This window comes from Rhodamnia argentea, chromosome 1 (genome assembly GCF_020921035.1).
Source record: "Rhodamnia argentea isolate NSW1041297 chromosome 1, ASM2092103v1, whole genome shotgun sequence".
Taxonomy (NCBI): Eukaryota; Viridiplantae; Streptophyta; class Magnoliopsida; order Myrtales; family Myrtaceae; genus Rhodamnia; species Rhodamnia argentea.
In genome coordinates this window covers 34,621,897-34,647,310 of record NC_063150.1, presented here as the reverse complement: position 1 = coordinate 34,647,310, position 25,414 = coordinate 34,621,897, and the positions used below count along the sequence as shown (strand labels likewise).

Sequence of the window (25,414 nt, the reverse complement as noted above, 5' to 3'; positions counted from 1 at the left end):
ATTCTATTGTTTTGACTTTTGACATTGGATAATTTGTAAATCATGTTAGCAATATTAGGATATTTAATGGATTCTGTATATCTCTCTTACATCTCATTTGATCTTGAATATTTTTGATTGATTATTTTTTTTATATAATGTTTATCATATTACTTGAGAAAGTAATTCAATAAAACATATGATACTATTTATCAATATATATGGGCTGCGCTATTTCCACCCTATTTTGGCTAAGCCACTCTTTTATTCTAGTTAACTTACTGAAATACCCTCATCTTTCTTCAATTTATTGTTTTTTTTTTTTCAGGCTAATCCACAAAACTGCGTTAAAGGGCATAGAGTTCAACTCCTTCTATGAAGAAAGTAATTAGTATAACTAAGATAAAAAAAAATAAAATATGCTTAAAACTTTCCCCTAAAAAAGTCTTATATGAGTTTGAAAGTGCAGAATGTGTATACAAATTTTCAACCCCATCTTCCAATTCATATTAAAATGTGACAAGCTTAAAAGAAAGCACAAATAAGCGATGTTTAACTTTAGAAATTGCTTGATAATTAGATTGAATTTTAATTTTCAACTTTGAAATAAAGTTACCCTCAAACTATTTCATAAAAAAATAGACAGTTAATTGTGTGTTCATAAGCCGTTATAACTAGAAATTTCTAACCTTTTATGTAACTTTTCTAATTAAAAGCAAGAGATCATAAATTGAAAATTACGACCTTCTCTAGAAAAGTGATAACATGACCCACTATAGAATGATATTATAAGGGATTTATCTTGGCATTTATATTGTAAAATTGATATTTAAGAGAGAAAATAGAAATAAAGGTAGTTATTTTGATTAGGTTGATAAAAAAGAAATAATAAATTGAAGAGAGAGTAGGGTGTTTTAGTCTATTAATTGAAAAGAAGAGTGGCTTAGCCAAAATGGGGGTGCTTAGCACCGCCCTATATCAAAATATACTGAACTTTTTGCATTCTTATTAACGGACTTTATGCTTTGACTTTATAATCATGTCTCACTTGAAACTAGAGGTGAGTAAAAGAACCCGATTGAACAAGAACTATCCTAAAATGAACAGGTGAATATTGGTCCGATTCTAGGTGTGGACTAATGTTGACACCTGATTTTTAATCAATCATTTTTCGATTTATTTTTGAAAATTCATAAAAAATTCACAAAAAAATTAAAAAATTGCAAAATCAACTTTGGTAGCCTTGGCCAAGCTCAAGGAACCATTTTTGACCAAAAAATAATTTTTCATATTTTTCGCATTTTTTGATATTTTTCAGAAAATAAGAAAATACCCAAAAAATAAGAAAAAATACCATTCGAGGTCACAAAAATACAGAAAAATAGTCAGTATTTTTATTTTAATTTCCTTTTCATTTTGACCTCTTAAAGTTTGAAAATTCCATTTCGGATCTGTGTGTTCCTTTACAAATGCACCCCACAAATTAGACATAAAAATACCATTTGGGGTCATTTTATTTTTCTTTCTTCACTATTGAGGGTTGTGACATGGTTCTCTAGCATTACATTTCACATTTTGATCCAATTGCATGTTAATTTGCTCAATTTTGGCATTAGGGACTTAATTGCACATAAAATTCTTTCATTTTAGTCCCTAGAAGGCCAAATTCAAAATTAATTCTCACTAAGGGGCACCCATGGAACCCTATGACCCCTAGCCTACAGTTTTTGACCTTCTGAATCCAATGGTAGGCTCAATTGAGGTTAATTCCTTCATTAAGGACCCCAATTTTGTAAAAATCAATTTCGGATCTTACTCAAAATTTGGGGTTTTCACTCGATTTCAAAGGAATTTTTCACGAAAAACACATCTTTAGAGGTAATCCATGATGGGAAAGCAATTTTTGACATCAATTTTATGAAAAAATGTTAATTGCTAGCTCAATTTGGCCATTTATTGCACGAACCGGGTCTTCCGGGTCGGGCGGATCCGACCCGGAGACCCGGCACTGTTCATTGTCTTCCCCAAGTGTGCACCGGCGCAAATTAGAGGAAGCAAGGCCGTTTTTCAAACGGCTATCTTCAACGAACAGAAACTTCGAGAAGGATCCAGAAGGAGGCGGTTAGAGCGAGCACGGGTGGAGATTAACAAAAGGGTGAGTGCTCGCAAACAAAAAGAAAGGGGGGACGGTTTTGCGACGCTGAAGGGGGGAGGAACGAAGGAGCAGAGGATAGAAAAAGAAAGGAGGAGAGCAGAGAATAGAAGAGGAGAGGAGAGACGAAGAGAACAAAAAGAAAAGGGGGCTCGCAAAAGAGAAAAGGAGGAGATCGAGAGAGAGAAGGGGAGGGGAACGGAGCCCACAGTCGGCCATTAACGAGGGTTCAAGAACAAGCTTCGAAGCCTGCGTTGGAGTGATCCAGTGCGAGCCAAAACTCGAGACTAAGCTAGCAAGCTTCGTGGAGTCCAGAAGAGGAGTTTGAATCCAATCGAACGCCGTTTTGTCGCCGGAAAAGGTAAGCTCCTTCGCCGGTCTCAATCTCGAGCTCCCATGGAGTAGCCTAATCTAGTCATTGTTTCTTCGGTATTTTTGGTCCAGGATCATCTTAACCTACCTCTAATCCCGTCCATGTCTCTTTTTTCTGGTTTTGTTGCATAAAATCGCCGAGTCGACCCCCAACCTCCTCCGACCGATCTTGAACTCGCGAGTTCGGTTTAGACCGAACCGAGCCATCGCGGGCATCAGGTAAGTGTTCTATAACTCTGCAGATGCAGTTTGATAGCTTAAGATGTTTGTGCGACGTTAGAAAAGGCTAGGGAGGGTAGTCGCCGGAGCTCGGTTTCTTCGGAAGTTGTAGATTTATGAAATGTCGTTCTGCTGTGTAGAGGTTAGGATATGTTGTAGAGGAGGCCAAGCGGAGTTTTTTGGAGTTGATTTCACGCGATTTGGACGTCGGATGGCCAAGATATGGCCATCCGACGAGGCGCCGGCGAGGGCCCGCCGACGCCGATCATCTTTTCCGGTCGAGCGTTGACTGGTCAACGAAAGTTGACCCGGTCATCGCCGACGTGGCGCTGACGTGGCGGCCACGTGGCGACCATGTCAGCGATTCGGTTATAACAGAAAATAAAAAAATAACAAACTTCATCCGACGGTTAGCGTGGTGCCACGTGTTGTGATCTGGGATTTTTGGAAAACAAAAAATGAATTTTCAAAATATTCTGGTTTTTCAAAAATAAAAAAAAATATTTTGTGATCGCGCGGCCCAGGTTTGGCCGCGTGTCACAATTCTTATCGTTGGATCGATTTTCAAAATTCAGATAATAAATAAAAAAATCATTTTTCGAAAAAAAATAATACTTTTGATCGGACGGTTGTGGATTAGCCACGTCGTCCGATCGTGACCGTAGATCTGATCTAAGGATCAAACGGCCGTGGATTAGCCACGTCGTCAGATCTTGACCGTAGATCTGATCAAGTGATCAGAGGGTTGTGGATTAGCCACGTGGCCCATGTCTGACCCTAGATTTGACTCCAGATCGGAGCGTCCAAAGTGTGCCATGTGGCGCAATCTGAGACATACATCAATTTTTGAGCGGGAGTTTTCAAAAAATTGAGCGCGAAGATGGGAACGACGCCGTTTTGGAGGAAGCCGGTCCGGGCGTGGGTTCGGACCGGGCTGACCGGTCCGTGGACCGGGTTGACCTGGTCCGTTGACCGGGTTTACCCGGTCCAATTAATAATAAAAAAATATTTAAAAAATATTAAAAAATCATTAAAAAAAAAAATTAGGAAAAATTGTAGAAAATTCCCAAAAATTCCCAAAATTTTCAAAAATTGAGGAATGGCCACAATCAACTGGCCAATCCTATTTTTGAGATTTCTTCTCCCGATCTTTTCAAAATTGATAATTTTACCCTTTATGGGTAATTTGTGTCCAAAAAATTCCTGTGGACCTCTAAAAAATGTCGAAAATTAGGAAATGAGTCCGTTTAAATGGCCAATCCTATTTTTGACATTTCTCACTCCAGATTATTTCTGAAATGACGATTTTGCCCTTTTTGGCAAATCATCCCTAAATTTTCTCAAAATTACGATTTTGCCCCTCATGGGCGAATCGCCTCCAAATCACTCCTGACCTCCTCTTATGCTTTGAATACCCTTTCTCTAAGCCAATAAGACTATATCAAGAATGCTATGCTGATTTGGTGTGCTTTATCCGCATGTCATGGATTCCTTGATTTGCGCATTTACTTTCATTGATTGTGATTGCTAGGATAGTCATTCCCATCCGCATGAACTCCTAGATTTAGGATTCGTACCCCACTCATATGCATGAAATCCGAGGTTAGAAAACTCAATCAACTTAGGTACCGAAAGGGCGTCAACTCTGATAGTTGGCGTAACTAAGTCCCCGATCCCACTTCTCCGGTTCTCGCAGAATCGAATAGAAACTCCCGACCATTCGATAGGGTTTCCAATCGTACCTTCCACGAAACGATTGGTGGCGACTCCTTGGCATGCACACGTAGCACATGCCACTAGACCACACTGAAGGTCGATCACGTTATCCTCCGTTGCGATTTGGGTAATGGGCCTTGGGAGAGGCCCGCGTCCGAAGGTCCACACGCAAGTGGACTCGAAGGGCGACCCATTAGCCCACGATCTCCCGCCGACGAGATCGAGGGTCGCGACAACTAATTGAGCCAAACCGTACCAATTTCTTAATTCTTATTTTCAAAACTCTAATTTTCAGTCTTTTCTTGCTCAAATTCAGTTACACTTGTCGCTCACGCTTCATTCTCACTTCTCTCAATCTCGACACCTCTAGTTCATTATAGTTTTGTTCCTCCGTTTCTGTTCCTGCTTCCTCCCTCCGACTACCTCGCTGTTGTGAAGTAAAGGTATCGACTATTTTCATTTCTTTTTAAAGAATTTTTTAACTTCGAGTTCCTTTCTGTTCATCAATTTACAAGCTGCTCGTTTATAGTAAAAATCATTCCGACCAGATCTACCCAAAAAAAAAAAAAAAATACTCATTGAAAATGTCTTTCGCGTGTTGCCAGATAAAACAATTTCCATAATCAGCTCAATCTCGCTATAGGTACTCACTCTTTTATCAAAGACTAATTTAGTAGTGGATGAGGGCGTTTGTAAAAACTTTTTCTTTTGCTATTGACGCTCAATCTATATGAATATATTATAACAAAATATTTTATCAGTGTTATCTCTAAGTTTGTCACATCAAATTGTAAATAGCTAAAAATATACTCTCCTCATTGTATGATTTTTTTGGAAATTATCACAAACGTCCTAAACTATTTTTTTGGCAAATTCAATCTTAAATATATTGTATTTGTGCTAATTTAGTCTATTTGGCCAATTACCGACGTGAACAATTTTTAATAATATCTTCTTCTTTTTTCCTTTTCTTCCTTCCCAGCGATCGGTGAGGGTTGCCATAATTCGTCGGGCCCTCGCTCGGATCTGGGATAGGGTAGCCTTGCCAAGGCCTTGCTTACCATGGGTGAAGAAGACCTCGCCCCTACCGGGCAAGGCCATGGCCACCTTTGCCCGTAGCCGACAAGGCCCTAACGAGATGACCTTGCCTGTAATCTTGCCTCACGATGATTTGGGTTTGTGAGGCACCGTCGCCTCACCTAGATGGCAACCTTGCTAGGGCCTCGCTAGACATGGGCGAAGGCAATCATGGCCTCGTCTCCCATGGGTGAGGCCGCCTTCGCATAGGCTCGCTGGCTACAAGGGAAGGAAAGAAAGAGAAAGAGAAAGAAAAGAAAAGAAAAGAAAAATTAGATAAAAAAAATATTACTAAAACTTGTTTACATCAGCATAGCTGGAAAATGGATAGAATTGGCATAAACTTAAAAATTTTAGCACTGAATTAACCAAAAAAAAAAATAGTTTGAGGCTGCATTGACATAATTGCAATAAATTTAGGACTTTTTTGATAATTTTTCAAAAAAATTTGGGTGCTTTCTCCATGAAAGTAACAAAACATATATGGACTAATTTAATTGTCCCTCATCCTCTCACTTTATTATTGTATTATTTAATTATATCTCATTTGTCTTCGAAAATTATTTTTTTAGCATACAACTTAAAGGTTTTCCCATATTAGTGAGCTGATAAAAGACTCTACTGTTGATATGCATTTCAAAATATTCTATTGACGATACATAATATTTTTGTTAGAAAAGAAAGATCTAGAAAATTGATCTGTATATTGTATTGAGGCACAAAGCCATAATAAATAGGTACAATGAAGCCTAATCTACGAGGAAGCAATCCTAGAGAATAAACAATAATAATTCTAGAATATTTACATAATCAATAAAATATTTTACAGAATCAATAAAATATTTTAATAATTTTCAAATCATGTTTGAGTGTTTTTTGTCTTTATATTGATTAATTGTTGTGTGTACTTTGATTATTATTTGATTTTTTTGGCCGACGGTGTGATCATATATGTCTCATATGTACCTTCTACAACTAATGATACATTGAAAAGTCATTGTATTCGTGCGAAAACATTCCATGCTCCATTTTGATTTTATTTTTCCATGACAAGTCGCACAGGTGAACATCTTGTGTTCTATTACAAAAGAGTCCCTTATTAAAAATGTGTAGTTATTTTTATATATTTTGATTAGAGTACATTAAGTATTATTAGATGACTATCTTACTATAATATATTGCCTGATTATTGTTATCTCATATCTTAATAGAGCATATCTCATCCGTTCATCATTATTTCATGTTTCATTGGATCATCATCATCTCATTATAGTCCTTCCAAGCTTTTAGCCAGAACCCTTAGTTGGCACTCAAAGTTCATCACAGCCGTCCAACTCTTATCCAATTTAATCCCCACTGTTCAATTATAATCAACTGTGGATATCAACTTTTTTCTATTACTTTCCAAAATTTTCAAGCTTCGAATGAATTCAATGTATGGTATGCTTTTTATTTATTTTTTGCCCAACAATGTGATAATTTAGTTTTATACGTGCATTTTTATAACTAACGATGCGTTAAAAGATCATTGTATCCATACTAAATGTACCATGCTAGAACGTTCGACAACTTATTGTATAATTTGTGTATATTTTGATATCTCACATAAAAGATTACGTGAGTGTATTCACTAGAATGGTATTACATCCTAAAAAGATATGGAAAATGGACAATTTCTAACTTCCTCCGTTTCCGTTTCTGTTTTCCTCCCTCCGACTTTGCCTCGCAATCTTGCCGCTGTGAAGTAAGGTATTAACTTTCTTCTATTTCATTTTAGTATTTTTGAAGCTTCGAGTTCCTTTTTGTTTGTCAAATCTGGATTATGTACAATAGCTATGCAGCGCGTGCTTAAAATAAATATGTTTCGTAATCCGAATAGACCACTTTCGATAGTCGAGGTGACGAGTCGCTTCTATACTAGCCTTGATGAGGGTTCTTCCGGTAATGATCCGCTGTCGAAATCGATCACATAAGTTGAGTGGAACTTCCTAGGTACAATCTCAAATCTCGCACAAGTAGAATGACGACTAGGGTGGTCGTCTTCGAGTTTAAAACAAGCGTCGTGTTCTCGAAAAATCTCCAGTGAACTTAGTTTGATTTTTTCTAAATTTGGGAGAAGTTTGATCGTTGACACCTTCATGTGGTTGGGGAACAAACAGGTCTCTGTGATTGACCTCTTTAGTTTCTATTTGATTACTCAGTTCAGACTTTGGAATGATTTCTATTACTTTGACTTTTGATAATCATTATGGAATCTCATGCTTTGATTTTATGAATCGCGAGTCACTTAAAACCTGGTTACACAATTTTTTAGATACGGAATCTAATGTCTTTTATTTTGAAAAAAAAAATAGAAAGAAATTTCGGGAGAAATCATCATGGAAAAGTACCGGAAAAAACATCATTTCTCACAAAGTGATTGTTTGGGTTGGTTATTTTTTTTTTTCTCACAAGGTGATTAGTTTGGTTGATTAATTGTTCATATTCATGGTTGGTGACCTCCAAGGTGATTAGCAATTGCTTGTCCTAATAAAAAGTTAGACCATTTTAAAGTTAATACTAATCTTAATATTATATGAAAGAGGGTCTTAAAGATTTATTATAGTGATACTTGTCCAATTCTTGATTTCGTTTGGTATGACAAAGAGCAGATTTTCTCACGTTTTTTTTTTTTTCACTTTTTCTGGGACAATGCCAGGCCGTGCTTGGGCCTAGGCCCACTTCGGGATTGGCTTGGGTCCAGCCCATTGATGAGGCTAGCCCAGCCCACGCCTGATTTTTAAAATTTTTTTCCTTGTGCGGGACTCGACCGACCGTCGGGCACAGCTTAAAAAACATAAAAATTGAATGAACAGTTTCGTTAATTTCATTTTTTTCCTTTCTTCTAGCAATAATTTCATCGTCCTCTAAATTTCGAGAAATTTTACTAAAGAAAAAAAAAAGTGGCTGTCACTTTTGCCTTTCTAACGTGCTGGTGAACATCCAACCGCTAAGATAAGAAATAAAGCGGAAGAGGGAATTATGTTTTTTTTGTGCATTTCGATATTTCATGTTGAAGATTTTTATATGGGTGTTTTTAAGTAGCACCGCTGTCGACACGCAAGACGACACGACACGACACGACGCGACACACCAACACATCACTTCTCAAAAAATAGATAATTCTGATAAGTTGGGACACGTGATATATGAAATATGCATTTTTATATGTAAATGATAAATTATCATGTATATATAAAAATATCAGCGGTGAATTTTTTTTCCTTCTTATGTTAGGAATTCACGATTATGTTTTTTTGGACCGGGTGGGTATAATAATTTTGGGATGGCTGAGTATATGATTTAAGTATATATATTTTTAATAAATTACATTTCGACCCCTAAATTATTAAAAATACTTTATATTTACCTCGTGCGTGGGAAAATGCAATGCAAAGCTGGTGGAATCGAGTGTTACTAGCGTGTCTAGAGCACCGATCACGCGTCAATCGTATGTCGAAGAGTAATAGAGAGTATCCGACACGACACGTAGGCTCCCAGAGAGTGTCAGTGCTTTCCTCCGTCTCGGCCTCGCTACCTCGCTGCAATGAAGTAAAGGTATCAACTTCTTTTCTGTTCCTTTTTAGAACTTTTGAAGCTTCGACTGAATTCATTGACTTGTGTGCTTCAAATTTGTTTCCTTCTTGTACGTTGAATCTGGATTATGTATGCAGATGACTCTGTCAGTGGTTGGTTTTGCAATTGCTTCCGATGAATCTTTGTTCGTTTAATGACAGCGATGCATAAGGAGGCTTCTGGTTGCTTCCCGTGGCTCTCGTGCCATGAGAAGTCGGTCGGCGCGTCCGATGGCGAGAAGCGGGACGGCTGCTTCAAAACCTTGCCGGATGACGTGGTGGTGGATGTGCTCAGCAGAGTGGAAGCCGACCAGCCCGGCTGTGCGAAAACAGTATGCAGAAGATGGCGTGCTTTGATCGCGACGGCTCACTTCAACCGAGTGCATCTTCAAAGAGCTTCTCCGCCAACCGTCGCGTGCTCCATGTTCTTCAAGCGCTGGGACGATGACGCGCCCTTTCTGTTCTTCCTTGAATGGGGCTCTCCGGGGAAGAAACTGATTGGAGGAGCAAAGTTACCGGGTTTGCCACTCAATCCGACCGTGTCCGGTTTTAGCGATCTTTGAGGTTGTTGCGACGGACTGCTTATCTTCCGACTCACGGGCCTCATCCCATCTGTGTATGTGATTTCCAACCCTGTCACGCGGGAGCGAATTGTCTTGCTGCAAGAAGGCTCGATCTGCGGTTTCTTTCTACATCCGCTTTCGAACAAGTATAGGCTGCTTTCTTACAGAGAAGCTCCCAATGGCTTCCGGTATCACGTGGGCCGCACAGAGACAGCGGCGAGGAAAGATGTCGGGATGTTTCCCCACCGTCCTAGAGAACAAGAAGCCCCATCCGGCGTGAAGGGCCGCCTCCATTGGACGATGGTTGGGAAGGGAGGCGTACCGGCCCCGTGTCCGCATTCCATCATGGTCTTCACCACCGGAGAGAGCGAACTTCGTGTTATGCATCACCCGGGAGATTCATGTCGATCGGGCGAGAGACATTCGAATATGGAAGGGCCGCGTATATGCGTACGCGATTCAAGATAAACTCATGAGCGTGTATGGACTTTGGAGGACCATGCGAATTGGCACTGCGTTAAGAAGTGCGATATCGATCTCGAACAGGACTTTTAATCGGAATCCGGCTTCTGGGTCCGTGACAAGCTTCTCAATCTACGAGAATGTGCAGCTTATGGATAGTCGAGATGGCGAGTTGCTTCTGTTCTGGCCTCGCCGGGGATCTTTCAGTATGATCCGCGGTCGGAAAGGATCACAGAAGTCGAGTTTAACTTGTCTAGGTACAGTCTCAAATCTCTGCACAAGCAGAATAATGAGCAGGGTGCTCGTCTCCGAGTTTAAAGCAAGCCTCGTGTCCACGAAAGATGTTCAGTGAAGTTAGTTTTGGTTTTTCTAGGATTTAGGCAGTAAGTTTGATTGTCGACGTTGGTTCACATGGTTGGAGAAAATTTGATTTACTCGGTTCGGACTTTGGAATGATTTCAATTATTTTGACCTTTGACTTTTGATAATTTTGGTGGATCTTGTGCTTTGACTTTATGAATAGCGAGTCACTTAAAACTTGGTTACGTAATTTTTTAGAAAACGTAATTTAATGTCTTTTATTTAAAATAAATTTGAAAGAAAGTTCAGGAGAAATAATCGTGGAAAAGTACCCCAAAAATCATCATTTCTCACTAAGTGATTGTTTGGGCTGGTCATTTTTTCTCCAATGGTGATTAGTTTGGTTGATTAATTGTTTAAATTCATGGTGACAATTTAAAGTGAAGCTCTCAAAAATATATTCAACTTAATATTCTCCCATTTCCCTTCTTTTTTTCCATTTTATTCCTTTCACTGTGGCCGGCGAGCTCCAGCAAGGGTCGCCGGAACATGAACAAGGAGTTCACGAAGAGTTCTTAGCTAAATTCAATTATTTTGGCTCTAGCCGAAATACTTTTGAGAAGTTTATGAGTGGCATATGTAATTATCTAGCATATTTGAAGATGTTTAAGTATTAACTTTATCTATTATCTCAAAGCAACATATAGGACTGTAGACTAATATAGGACTGTAGACTAAGGACCTGTGTGGTAACACTCCTAAAAAGTGTTTCTATTCCAAAAGTGTTCCTGGAACACTTTCGGAATGTAAACGCGTATGGTTAAAAAATGTTTCAAAAGTGTTCTGGAGAACACTTTTGAAAAAAGAAACACATTTGAAGCTAAAAAAACAGAAACAAAAAAACTTGTTTCGGATTTTGAAACACTTTTTAGAAATAACTCGAGGGCGAGCTCGTGCAAGCCACCACCGCACACCATCGTCGCGAGGAGCTGAAACGGCCACCGATCGCGTCGGCCACCGGCCGCCGTCGGCCGCCGTCCGCCGCCGCCGCAAGTCGCCGTCCTCCGCCGGTAGTCGCTAGTCGCCGTCCGCCGATTACAAATCCTTGCTTTTGGTGAATTTTTTTTTGTGCTTGTCAAACGCGTTTCTATTCTCGAAAATCGTAATTGGGAATAGAAACACACAAAAAATATTTCTGTTTCAAATATGTTCCCAGAAATAGAAACGGTACCATACGCCGAAATCTAGGCCCTGTTTGGTTCAAGATTCCAAATGAACATTGGGGCTCCAAAATCCCTTGGCCAAATGTAAATGTTGTTTGGTTCATTTTTTGGCTTACTTTGGGGAGATGCAATTGCATCTTAAATGCTTTCTTCAAAGTCCTTTAGTCCAAAATACCTCTAGAGGTACTTTGGGTTAAATGACTTTTGCAAAATGTAACTAATTTTTTTATTATTTTAATTTTTTCACCTTCACTTGCCGCCACCGCCCACCGCCATCGCCCATTGGCCGCTAGTCGCGATCGCCGCCACCGCCCGCCGCCGCCGGCGCCGTAGCCGCCGCCGCCACGGCCGGATTCGCCACTCGCCGCTTGTCGCCACCGCCGCCTTTTTTTCAAAAAGAAAAAATATTTTATAAAGTTCATTTTTCACTAACCAACATTTACGTCAAAGTTACTTTCCAAATGTGTTTTTAAAATACACTTTATCAAACACTACTTTCATTTTAAAAAAGACTTTTAGCCCAAGATATTTGCATTTTCTCAAAGTTCCTCAGGCAGATGCTACTCTCAGATCCCACAAACGCTTTGACTTCTGTATCTCCATTCTCTCTCCTCCAATCTTGCGAAACAAATCAGCCCTTCTGCAACCGCTAGTGCTTGGGGAGAGAACTTTGATCTCTCGCGCAAAGCCACCGAGAAGTTTCCCTTCAGAGTCGCGCCATACACCGGCCACTGCGCCCGTCGTAGAACCTGCAACGAAGGCGGCATCCACATTGAGTTTGAGAGCTCCCTTCTTTGGCGGCTTCCGGCTAGTAGGTGAGGCCCGCTGCTGATTTGATTTTTTTCCCATGGTTCACACTCCAAGCTTTGTTCCGTGCAATGCAAGTGCTTCGTCTATTATCGCCTGTTGGTCTGGTATTTTGGCTTTGAAGACTGCCCTGTTTCGTGCTTTCCATAGGTACCGGAGCACTTCAGCGACAAGTTCAGGACAGGGTGGATCTGGTGCACTACTCTTGTAGCTTAAAATCCATTGATCTATGCTTGAGAGTCCTGTTGCTTGGATTTGCATTTCTAAATTGTTATCCGACCAGATTTTGGTTGTCCAGGGACAAAGGAGAAAGATATGCTCAGGAGTTTCTGGGCTTTTCTTGCACACTGAGCACAACGGGTCAGGTAAGATTCTCCGCTTAAACAAGTTTTCCTTTGTGGGCAAGGCATTTTGACAAATTTTCCATAGGAATAGTTTGATTCTGGGGAGTGTGTTTAGGTTCCATACTTTAGACCATAGGGTTCGTGGGATTTGGTGTGAGGATGAAGCTTGATGTATGGCTGGATTGTCTGCTTCTTTTCTGAGTTGGTTGTACCCACTTTTAACAGAGTATTTCCCTGATTTGGCTGCTGTCCATATTACTCGGTCATTTCCTTCCGTAGTTGGAATGGGGATAGCCAGGATTTCCTCCACTATACTGTCATTTAACAAATTGTGAAGGCTCTGCTCTTTCCATTTGGCCTGGTTGCTGTCTATAAGTTCAGCCACTAGCTTAGGTTCATCTCGATTTACTGGTCCTGCTATTGTGACCACTCTTATCCACCTGTCTTCTCAGATTTTAATCGATTTTCCATTCCCAACTGACCATTGAACCGAGCTGGCTATCGCGTCTCTACCTACAAGTAGACTATGCCACCCCTAAGATGGTCTGTGCCCTTTCTTTGCAGACCAAAAATCAGTGTTGGGGTAATAGAGCCCCTTTAGAATTTGACACCAAAGTGTCGAAGGTGATTGCGTCAACCTCGAGGCTTGTTTGCCCAGCATAGCCCTATTGAAAGTGATGAGGTCTTTAAATCCCGTACCCCCACTGTCCTTCCTTTTCTTCATTATGTTCCAGCATTTCCAGTGTATACCAGCCTTCGCATCATTATTTTTCCACTAGAATGACGCAATCTTTTTTTCGATAGCTCTACAAACTGAAAAAGGTATCTTGAAAATTGACATGGCATATTGCGGGAGAGCCTGGACAACCATTTTCAAGAGTATTTACTTCCCTGCCTTTGACATCATCTTTTCCTTCCATCCTTCAAGCTTCATATTTACTCTAGCCAGTGTCCAAGCAAACATCTGTTTTTTTACTCGCCCCAATCTGAAGGGATACCCAAATATTTTCCCGTTTTGTCAATTTCCGGAACTCTCAATTCCTGTGTCATATTTCTGTGGAGATTCTGGGGACACCCGAGCTAAAGAAGATACCTGATTTGTTTAGATTGATTGTCTGGCCTGTGGAAAAACAGTATTGGTTGAGGATGTTGGCCAGATTTTGACATTCTATAACTTGCCCACCCAGAAAAAAGATCGAATCATCCACAAACAGCAAGTGGGATAGATTTGGGCAATATCTATTTAGCTTGATTCCTTTCACTGTGCCAATTATTGGGTCACAATGTCAGGTGCCGTGTCACATGACAAGCACGTGGCTACACAGAAGTATTTCATTTCATAGCCGGTCGTGGAATTCAAAATTTTGCATCAAGGCCCAATCCAATCAAAGAGATTGGTCAAGTCGTTTATGGCTTTTACGGGCCCAAAATGGAGGCTTAAAAAAGCCCATTTTCATTTGTTGGGCCAGAGCCGATCAGTTCTTTTCGGGTTGACCAAATGCGTTTTATGTAATCAGCTGAGCAGAAGCGAAATGGGTTTTGGATTTTCAATCTTCCCGTCTTTCTAAAACCCCCGAAGGTTGATTGTGGTTGTAATGGCGGATTTCCAGACCTCGACTCACCGAGCCAAGTGGATATTCACTCCTCATGATCTGGTAATTTCTCGAATATTCTCAATATGAGATCGAAAAATTGGAAAAATTTCAGCTGTACACTCCGTTTGGCTGTGGAGAAATGCGGGTTCTGTTGATTGATATGTTGCTTGAAGCGATTGATTTGAAGGAGCTGAAGGAATTTCGAACTGGGAAATCACCTGCATGATTTTCAGCGTCTTGTGGGACAAGAATATGCAATCTGCTGATGAGCTATGAGAGTTGCATGATTAGATGTGATCTTTCGTGGTGGATAACAGTTTCTGGGTTCTAATGTGTACATTCCTCTTTTTGGACGAGTGAGTAAAATGAAATATTTTGTGCTGATGCAGGCTGAAAAGTATAGAGCTGCTACTCAGAGAGCGATACAAACTCTCGAGAAGGTTCAGATTTCTTCTTTGTCATCTTGGGGTCTTCATCAACCCGTGTCTCCTGATTGGATGGCATTTGCATATTGATTGGGACAGTTTTTAGTCTACAATTTTGTTTCGCTAGCTTTGAGTTTTCGTTGGTCCCTGCTTGATCCTAGAAGAGCACCATGTGAAGTACACGGGAGATTGGCCAATGTTGGATTTGTGACTACTTTTCTTTGCTTATGAGATAATATTCAGATATCTTATGCATCGTACTTCTAGGGAAGCAAAAGGAGTTATTTTCTTCTTGGTTAAGTATGAAAGAAGAGAGTGCTTGATAGGGGACCTTCTTTGTTACCTAGCCTTTAGATCAGAAACTTGCCCATCCACTTTTGAGTTAAGCTCATTTAGCAATTGGTCTTAATTCTTGATTGATTATGCTGAACTACAGTTGGATGCCATAGAGGTCTCGTTGTCATGTTTTCTCCAGCTTTTTTAATTGTTCTGAGTGGCCTTCAAATCTGAAGGCCATGAAACCTTTAATTGTATTGTTTATTGATGGAATTTGCTGATATGATGTGAAGTATGGAGCGACACGCATGGAAGTAGATGTCGATGGTACATTGCTATACCGTGAGGCTCAAGTTAATTCGAATGGTAATCCCTTTTTTTTACCCAGCTATAACTCTTTCAGATGTTTTCCTGGTGGCGATTGTTTGGCCACTCATTACATGCTCTCTCACAGTGGTGTGAATCCAGCAATCTACTGCCTAATTTTTTTTCCTACCCTCAACAGGCAAGCATTCCCATCCAAAACCACTTAATATTGAGGAAGAGCAGTTTTTGAGGATGTTCTATGAAAATAAACTTCGAGAAGTTTGTGGTGCCTTTTACTTTCCACATAAAGTTCAGGTAGAATTTCCTTCTGTGCAGTGTAACAATAGCAGCTAACATGGATGTGATTAGAGAGTAAAATTCTTATTTGGATTTTGGATTGTGCTTTGGCAGGCAACAGCTCTCATATACTTCAAAAGGTTCTATCTACAGTGGTCGGTCATGGAACATCACCCAAAGGACATAATGTAACATACAACAAAGCTGTTTTAATTCTATTTGAAATTATGGCTATGGTAATCCTATAGCATCCGGAAATTATTTGCACGTATGTTTCTGTGAATGCGTTAGATCAAGTTGCCTATTGCATACAGATGTTATATGAATCCCTATCTGGACTTGCTAATTACACACTGCCATGTTCAGTTCAGTTGCCTTTTTTAGTTTTATGCGGAATTTGTAGCTTCAATGTTCATTCTCAGCGTCCTTTTTCTTCTTTTGAGCGCATTATGACCGTTCTACTGGAAGTTTCATTTCTGAACTGAAATATGTGCCTCTGTATGCACAGCTTAACCTGCATATATGCAGCCTGTAAGATAGAAGAAAATCATGTATCTGCGGAAGAGCTTGGTAAGGGAATCTCACAGGATCATCAAGTCATTCTCAATAACGAGATGCTAGTTCTTCAGGCATGGTTATGCCTCCTCAATTGTATCATCTTTTCTATTCTTTTATTTTACTTATTTCAAACTCAGTGCATTTTTTGCAGAGTTTAGAGTTTGATCTTATTGTATATGCGCCATATCGCTCAATTGAAGGTTTCACAGATGATGTCAGGGTAATATTTTTCATCTCTTGACCATACCCCTGAATAACATGGACATATATGTTGGAACAATGTTATTTCTGCTATTATGCTACTTGTCTATTCTTTTCCCTCAATAATGCTAGTGCTGCAGGATTTCTGCCATGCAGAGGATGACCAGCTTCAATTGCTAAAGGTGATTTCTGTATTCTCTATACCCTCCAGATGTCTTTGGTCTTACTTTGGAAATTACTTTGCATGAGTATGTAAGTTGCGTATCCACAGATTGTTTTCAAATGCCTTTTATGTAGCTCTCACATTTTGCTTAGCATTATTGAGTAATTTTAGGCTTCCTATATTATCCTTCCTCCAAAGCACTGTATTACGCTGATAAGGAGAGTTTGAGAGGTCGAGACTTGTGGAATTATTAAGCATCTGCTTAATGAGCAGCTGGTCTCAAGGCTCAGCTTACTTTCTATCTCCAGAGACTGCCTTTGATGTAAAATTAAGGTCGCATTACTCATATCTCCTTTTAAAATGAGGTGACAAGAGATGACAATAAAGAAGTCAAATATTTTTTTATCCTATTTCACAAGTGCCTTGAACCATTGTTCAGTTGAGTTTATCTGTTTGTAGATGAACATGTCATTGAGAAATGCTAAATTGTTCTGCTATAATATTCCTATATGGGCAAGAGCAATCTTTAACTCCTTATGGAACTGTATATCTACCTTGATTAACTTATTAACTTCTTAACAGATCTAACTTAGTCAGAACCTTAGTTGTCAGTACAACATGTGAGGAGTAAAAACGAAAGTACCCTTGGAAGGAAATTGAGGTTAAAGGCCACAATAAGCAGGTGGGTTGAGCTGACATCTGGCTTTTGGCCTTACTGTTGGGGGACGTTTGTGCTCAGAAATATGCATGGTTTTGATGAAATTGAAATAGTTTTATTACGTGGCTTGTGCCTTATGTACGTGATAGCCTCTGATCCACGTGTTGTAGAATATTCGTTCAACAATATATCAAGTCAATTGTTCTTTTTATCTGTCTCTGCTTCATATTCAAGTCTTCGTCTTATTTATCTAACCGCTGCAAATTATCTGTGTACTTTTGGAAGTTGACTGCTCGTATCATCCTTATTTTGTGCTAATTATCTGCTTTATGGTTCTTGATCATTTCCAGGAAACTGCAAAAGAGGAAGTAGACAAAATTATGCTTACTGATGCACCACTTCTCTTTCCTCCTGGACAGGTTCTTGCATTTTAGATAATTTGTTGTGCTCCTTTTCTTACAGTTCTACTTTTACTTGGTTCATGAGCAAATTTTTAGATATCTTTCTAAATTTAAAACTGATCACCGGAAGCTTGCTTTCAATTTTTGAGTAATTTCCCATGAGGTTTATAAGCTCCATATGAGGATCATGGAGTTCTCCAAATAAAAAGGAGTTGAACTCATGTCAGATGCTTCAGTGTATTTAATTGGTATCTGGGCAACAGAGAAATATTGTGCAGTAGCAATTTTGTAACCTTTAAAAATGTTGGCTATAATACTGATAATAGTGGATGTCTTTGGAAACTATAACTGTTGGATGGTTCCAGAGATCTTGGCCTATACCTCACTGAATGTATATCCTTTAGAATTGCACCATACTTTGATGGCGTAACTGAACTCTCATGTTATATGCTTAAAGGCTGTTTTTTATTTTCTGGTGCAGCTGGCATTGGCGGCTTTGCGTCGTGCTAATGAGGTGCATAGAGTTCTTGACTATGAGAGGTAAAAACTACTCAATTTCTTTTTTGAAACCAACAACAAGAATTACTGTTGCCATACGCATTATTTCTACATTGGGGCAGCTGATTATTCTGTTGCTCTTGGTACCTTAGTTGTAATGATGATTGAGCCAATTGAAACTTATACTTCTTTTCAGATACCTAGATAACATGCTTGTACGCCAAAATTCCATCCACAGCAGCACAGAGCTCATTGAACATCTGAATGTCATAGATTCCTTAGTAAGTACTCAAGTTTCCTCGCATTCATCTTAAAACTTGATCTAGCCTTATCTCCAGTGGCAGCATAACCGGTCTTGCAATTGCAATTCTTCTTGAAATGCAAGTCATGAACCAAGTTCTAGGTATTGATAAAATTTCTAATTTTTTCTTCATACTGCTGACTGAATACAGGTTGGGACATATAAATTCCCTTCCGAGAAGGATATGAAACACATTAACAGGAAACTGAGATCTTGTTGGGGCCTTAGTTCACATGATGAGTAATTCCTTCAAACGCTTCTATGCTGATTTTTTTTTTTAAATTTTCTCTATGACAATTGGCATGGGAAACCCATGAGATTGATGCTTTGCAGAAGTAAGAAACGAGACAAGAAATCAAAGCACAAATCCAAGCAGAGCGCAGATTAGATGCAAGATGGGTTATCTCTTGCTTAACAGTATGTCATATGTATCCCTTGTGTACGGCTCTTATTATATCCATCAAAACTGTCCTGGTCGCTTGGTTTGTCTGTTTTAGACATTTTCTCAGAAATGCTTCAAGTTCTTAAATAACTAGTAGTTGATTCATGACAGGTGTCTGCACAGCTGAAGCATTGTCATTAGTGCCACACTGGTCAAAATATGCATCTACTGGGACCGTGGTTGCTGAACTTACTCTTCAAAGCTTGTTTTGCATCATGAAAATACTCCCCAGTATGGAGGTGACAGGGAAAACTGGCATCTAGCAAGGTTTATTTGCAGCTTGAGAGAGCTCTTGCAATGCAACTGATTAGGAGTACTGCTGATTGGTGAAGTTGAGAATTCACGTGTATGTTGTGTTTATCTGTGATGTAAATTTGCAGGAAGAGGCAATCACGTAACACGACATTGGGCTAGAGAATGAAAGTTGTGCCTTTTAGAATTTTCCTCCCTGTACTGGACCATTATTTTGTTAGGGGAGTTGCAAACTATAATTCCTGGGGAAGCTCTTCAGGAATCTGTATCTTTAGTGACTTTTCTCTTGTTTATTGAAATGAATTCACAGGATGCTACCTCCTGTTTTAGCATATTTCGTTCCACAGTAGGAAATCAGATGGCGACTTCCCCTCTATAGGTGGGCTGAAAAGAGAGTGGGTTTCCGGGTTATTACTCTATTTACCAAAGAGTAAGCTACATATCTTGATGGATAGAGACTACATTCCCATATATGAACCCGTTGGTTTTTCGACCAGCAAAAAAAAAAAAAAAAAACTCAATTTCAGATTGATTTCTAATTACTTCCATTTTTTAATGTTGAAAATACGCAAAATCATCAACAAACATTTATATGTGTTCTGAATCCTTAGGGATCTTTAGATAAGTGACAGGTATTGCTCTTTGAAACTCGTTGCAAGCACGTGACACAGAACCCGTTCTCCTCATGGCAGCAGTGCCCCAATATTTACATTTTGCATTGTGCCTCTCGAAATTCTGAGTTTGCCACTGGTGTTCTATTGATTCCTTGACTTGCGATGCTTCAAATTAAGATACTTCTTAGTAGCTTTCATGAAAACTGGGCAGATCCTATTGGCTTAAACGAATTCAAATTTCAGACACCACCCTCCCAAAAAAAAAAAAAAAAAATCAAATGGAAATCAATGACCAAGAAACGAAATGGAAATATGTTGCCTATCCTGCTTCCTTTAATCCTCTAGTTCGGACACTATTGAAAGCTACTCATAATGAATAAAATAGATCATAAAGGTTAAATCAAGTCAACTGATTTTCAAAGTTAAAAAGTAAGGGCAGAAAAAGGTGTAAATAGGTAACGAGCTAACATTGGATGCCTGATAGTGTGGTAGCATGATACTATGGATGATTAAAGAGTTCACTGTAGAGATATTGGAAACAAGCAGATATGACGGAAAACTTATGCCTGATCAAAGTTTGGCCTAATTTGAGTTAAAATTATATTATTTATCAAAAATTTTCCCAGCTGGATAATTTGAAATGATTGATCTTGTAAGTTTTGGAGATTGTTAATCATATGAATAATTTATAGACAATCAGAGCAATCGAAATTTTAACAAAAAAAAAAAAATGGTGGCCATCTGTTGGTTTTCCGGAAAATTCGAGCTCCCATTTTTGTTGAACATTAAACTGCATTTCGGAAACGATTGGGTCATAGGCTTCCCATAAATGCAAAAATCGAGCAAATATGACATTAAACGGAAAAGTTATGTCTGGCCAAAATCTAATCAAATTTGGGAAACATTATTCAGAAAGTCCTAAACCTATCACACAACGCCCTATTAAATCCTAAAACTTTCAAATTTAGCCAATTCTTTGATCATCCTCTCGAATCGATGCTAACTAGGGTCAATGCTAAATAGGATAATAACCTTTCTTTTAGTCGAATGCAAGTAGCCAAAGCTACTGGTCAGTGGCGACACAGCCAGTCCCTTTGGTCTTCTAAATCATGGTAGCACATTTTCAGTGTCCTTTTTCTTCTTTTGAGCGCATTATGACTGTTCTTCTGGAAAGTCTCATGATCTTGGAACTGACATGAGTGCCTCTGTATGCACAGCTTAACCTGCATATATGCAACGTGTAAAATAGAAGAAAATCAAGTATCTGCGGAGGAGCTTGGTAAGGGAATCTCACAGGATCATCAAGTCATTCTCAATAACAAGATGCTAGTTCTTCGGGCATGGTTGTGCCTCCTCAATTGTATCATCTTTTCTGTTCTTTTATTTTACTTATTTCAAACTCAGTGCATTTTTTTGTAGAGTTTAGAGTTTGATCTTATTGTATATGCGCCATATCGCTCAATCGAAGGTTTCACAGATGATGTTGGGGTAATTTTTTTTTTTAACTCTTCTTCATATCCTTGAATAACACCGACATATTTGTTAGAACAATGTTATAACTGCTATTATGCTACGTGTATCTTCTTTTCCCTCAATAATGCTAGTGCTGCAGGATTTTTTCCATGCAGAGGATGACCAGCTTCAATTGCTAAAGGTGATTTCTGTATTCTCTATACCCTGCAGATATCTTTGGTCTTACTTTGGAAATTACCTTGCATGAGCATATAAGTTGCGTATCCTCAGATGGTTTTCAGATGCTTTTTATGTAGATCTCATATTTTGCTTAGCATGATTGAGTAGCTTTAGGCTTCCTGTTTGTCCTTCCTCAAAACACTGTATTACGCTGACAATGAGAGTTTGAGAGGTCAAGACTTGTGGTATTATTAAGTGTCCGCTTAATGAGCAGCTGGTCTCAAGGCTCAGCTTACTTTGTATTTTTAGAGACTGCCCGTGACGTAAAATTGACGCATTACTCATATTATCTCCTTTTAAAATGACATGACAAGAGATGACAATAAAGAAGTCAAATATTTTTTGTCTTATTTCATGAGTACATTTCCAGTTTCCTTCATTTTGACTTCTGACTATATTCATTGTCTAGAGACTCCTGTCTATCTGCAAACTAAATCAATGTATAGCTACCAGTGAGGGAGACAGTTGAATAGTTCATTTGGATGGAAAATTAGGTGAATTTAAGATTTGTTGCGGAAAACAAATTGTGTCTTCGCCTTGAATCGTTCGACTGAGTTTATTTGTGTGTAGATGAACATGCCATTGATAAATGCTAAATTGTTGTGCTGCTATATTCGTGTATGCGCAATCTATATTGCACCGACGTGACACGCGACACGAGACGAGATGACACGACACGCGGACACATGATTTCTAAAAAAATAGAGAATTTCGACATGATTTTTCAAAAAATAAAAAATTTCGACACGTCGAGACACGTTATATATTAAATATATATTTTTTTATATATACATGATAACATATAAAGATATCAACAGTGAGTTTCTTTTTCTTTTTCTATTAGGGGTTCACAGTTAGGTTTTTTTTGGGGCTAGTTGGGTATATTAATCTTGAGGTGGCTAGATGTGACTTAAATATATATACATATACATATACATATATATATTTTAACCACTAATTTATTGAGAATGCTTAAAATTGACTCTGTGCGTATTGAAATAACATGGCGAGAAGCTGGACTCGCGTGTTACTAGATTTCGTTTTTGTTTGTTGACACGAACAAAGTTAGGGAAAACCTTTGAAATATTTCAATATTGGACCTTAGACATATAATAGTTTCAAATTGAATCTTTTTAGAAAAAAGATCTTTTGTCTCATGGTAGCATGCTTCAGTCCCTTTACGAAATTTTCGTTATTGGGTTAGCCATACACTTCAAATATTTCTAGCGATTCACATGGTATCATCAAATAATACAAGGCTTGGATAAGAATCTACAACGCGCTGAACTCGTGTTGGTCACTTCTCGGAGAGTGCCGAAGTGTCGGAGGATGTTTGACATGACACGAAATGACATAGAGGCCTCCGGAGAGTGTCCGTGTAACATAGTCCGCAATACCAATCTTTAATACCTTGTGGAACTGTATATCTACCTTGATAAACTTAACTTCTTAAGAGATCTAACTTGTTGAGAACCTTAGTTGTGAGTACAACATGTGAGGAGTAAAAACAAGAGCACCCTATATTCATCAACTTAGTTGCTTGAAATTATAGAAGCATGACCCCTGGAACGAGATTGAGGTTAAAGGCCACAATAAGCAGGTGGGCCAAGCGGACATCTGGCATTTTGCCATACCGCTCGGGGACGTTCGTGCTTAGAAACATGCATGCTTTTGATGAACTTGAAATTGTGTTATTACGTGGCTTGTGCCTTATGTATGTGATAGCCTCTGACCCAAGCGTTGTAGAATATTCGTTCGACAGTTCATCAAGTCAATTGTTCTTTTTATCTGTCCCTGCTTCATATCAAGTCTTCATCTTATTTATCTTACCGCTGCAAATTATCTGTGTACTTTTGGAAGTAGACTGCTCATATCATCCTTGCGTTGTACTAATTATCTACCTTATGGTTGTTGATCATTTCCAGGACACTGCAAAAGAGGAAGTAGATAAAATTATGCTTACTGATGCACCACTTCTCTTTCCTCTTGGACAGGTACTTCTTGCAGTTTAGATAATTTTTTGTGGTTCCTTTCTTACAGGTCTAATTTTACTTGGTTCATGAGCAAATTTTTAGGTATGCTTTCTAAATTTGAAACGTGTCACCCGGCTGCTTGCTTTCAATTTTTGAACGATTTCCCATGAGGTTCATAAGCTCCATAGAAAGGAGTTAAACTCATGTCAGATGCTTCAACGTGTTCAATTGGTATCTGGGCAACAGACTAATGTGGCACAGTAGCAATTGTGTAACTTTTAAAAACGTTGGCTACAATACCGATAATAGTGGATGTCTTTGCAAACTACAACTGCTGAATGGTTCCAGAGATCCTGGCCCATACCTCATTGTATGAATCCTTTAGAATTGCACCATACTTTGATGTTGCAGCTGAACTCTCATGTTATATGCTTAAAGGCCCTCTTATGTTTTCTGGTGCAGCTGGCATTGGCGGCTTTGCATCGTGCTAATGAGGTGCATAGAGTTTTCGACTGTGAGAGGTTAAAAGCTACTCAATTTCTTCTATGCAAGAATTACTGTTGCCATACTCATTTCTACATTGGGGAGCTTGGTTGTTCTGTTTCTCTTGGTACCTTAGTTGTAATGATGATTGAGCCCATTGAAACTTATGGTTCTTTTCAGATACCTAGAGAACATGCTCCTACGCCAAAATTCCATCCACTACAGCACAGAGCTCATTGAACATCTGAATGTCATAGATTCCTCGGTAAATACTCAAGTTTCCTCGCATTCAGCTTAAAACTTGATCCAGCCTCATCTCCAGTAAAAGCATAACTGGTCTTGCAATTGCAATTCTACTTGAAATGCAAGTCATGAACCAAGTTCTACACATGGATAAAGAATTCTAATTTTTTCTTCGTACTGCTCACTGATTACAGGTTGGGACATATAAATTCCCTTCCGAGAAGGATAGGAAACACATTAACAGGAAGCTGAGATCTTGTTGGGGCCTTGGTTCACATGATGAGTAATTCCTTTAAACCCTTGTCTTGTGCTATTTTTTTATACTCTGTGGCAATTGGCATGCGAAATCTATGAGATTGATGCTTTGCAGTAGTAAGAAACGAGAGAAGAAATCAAAGCACAAATCCAAGCAGAGTGCAGATTAGATGCGCGATGGGTCATCTCTTGCTTAACAGTACGTCATATGTATCCATATGTCATATGTATACCTTGTGTGCTGCTCTCATTATTTCCATTAGAACTGTTCTGATAGCTGGTTTCGTCCTGTTTTGGACTTTTTCTCAGACATGCTTCCAGTTGTTCTTAAATAACTAGTCGTTGATTCATGGCAGGTGTCTGCACAGCTGAAGCATGTTGTACTATTTATTAGTATATCGAAATATATTAAATTTTCTGAATTCTTGTCTTCTGTGTTATTTTTAATTGACCCATATTTTGACTTTATGAATTGCGATTCACTTGAAACTGGTGGTGAGCAAAATAACAGGAACAGGGTCCGGTTCCCGATTTCTTAAATTTGGAACCAAAAAATATTGCTCCAACTTCAGGCGTGAACCCACCAATCCGGACCAGACCAATCTTTTTAATTCTTATTATTCCAAATTTTGAAAATCCTAATTCCCACCATATTCTCACTCAGACATAGTCACGCTTGCCACGAGCTTGTTCTATTGACATCAATCATATAGTAGTCTAGATTATGCAACAACATTGGCAATCCTACAGAGAATAGGAAAACGAGGAGATACGGCCAGTTCCTAGACCCACCTGGATACCAAACGGGTTTGTTTGGTTTTCGAGGAGGTTCAAGACCAAGTGGACCGATTCCTTGCTCCAAAAACTAGGAATCGACCTACCCTAAAATCCATCACCCCCACTTGAAATTTCTCACGGAGTCATTATTTTGATTGGTTATTTTTCCTCAAAAG

General features: G+C 39.0%; 1 protein-coding gene across 3 annotated transcripts; it reads left to right on the top strand.

Moving 5' to 3' along the window:
* Positions 1-14,392: 14,392 nt before the first annotated feature.
* Positions 14,393-24,709, top strand: LOC115738857 (cyclin-H1-1-like). 3 transcript variants are annotated; one of them, XM_030671617.2, is made up of 14 exons: positions 14,393-14,483; positions 14,813-14,863; positions 15,418-15,490; positions 15,630-15,745; positions 15,842-15,915; positions 16,236-16,356; positions 16,437-16,505; positions 16,627-16,668; positions 17,658-17,726; positions 18,190-18,248; positions 18,403-18,487; positions 18,659-18,747; positions 18,841-18,924; positions 19,061-19,510. In XM_030671617.2, exons 1-13 carry the CDS (start codon positions 14,424-14,426, stop codon positions 18,893-18,895), a joined length of 963 nt encoding a protein of 320 aa, XP_030527477.1. In that variant the 5' UTR covers positions 14,393-14,423; the 3' UTR covers positions 18,896-18,924; positions 19,061-19,510. The 3 variants fall into 3 exon arrangements, with proteins under 3 accessions (XP_030527477.1, XP_048127079.1, XP_030527478.1); XM_048271122.1 differs by having other exon boundaries at positions 18,841-18,935; XM_030671618.2 differs by lacking the exons at positions 18,841-18,924; positions 19,061-19,510 and adding an exon at positions 24,577-24,709.
* The last annotated feature ends 705 nt before the right edge of the window (positions 24,710-25,414 follow it).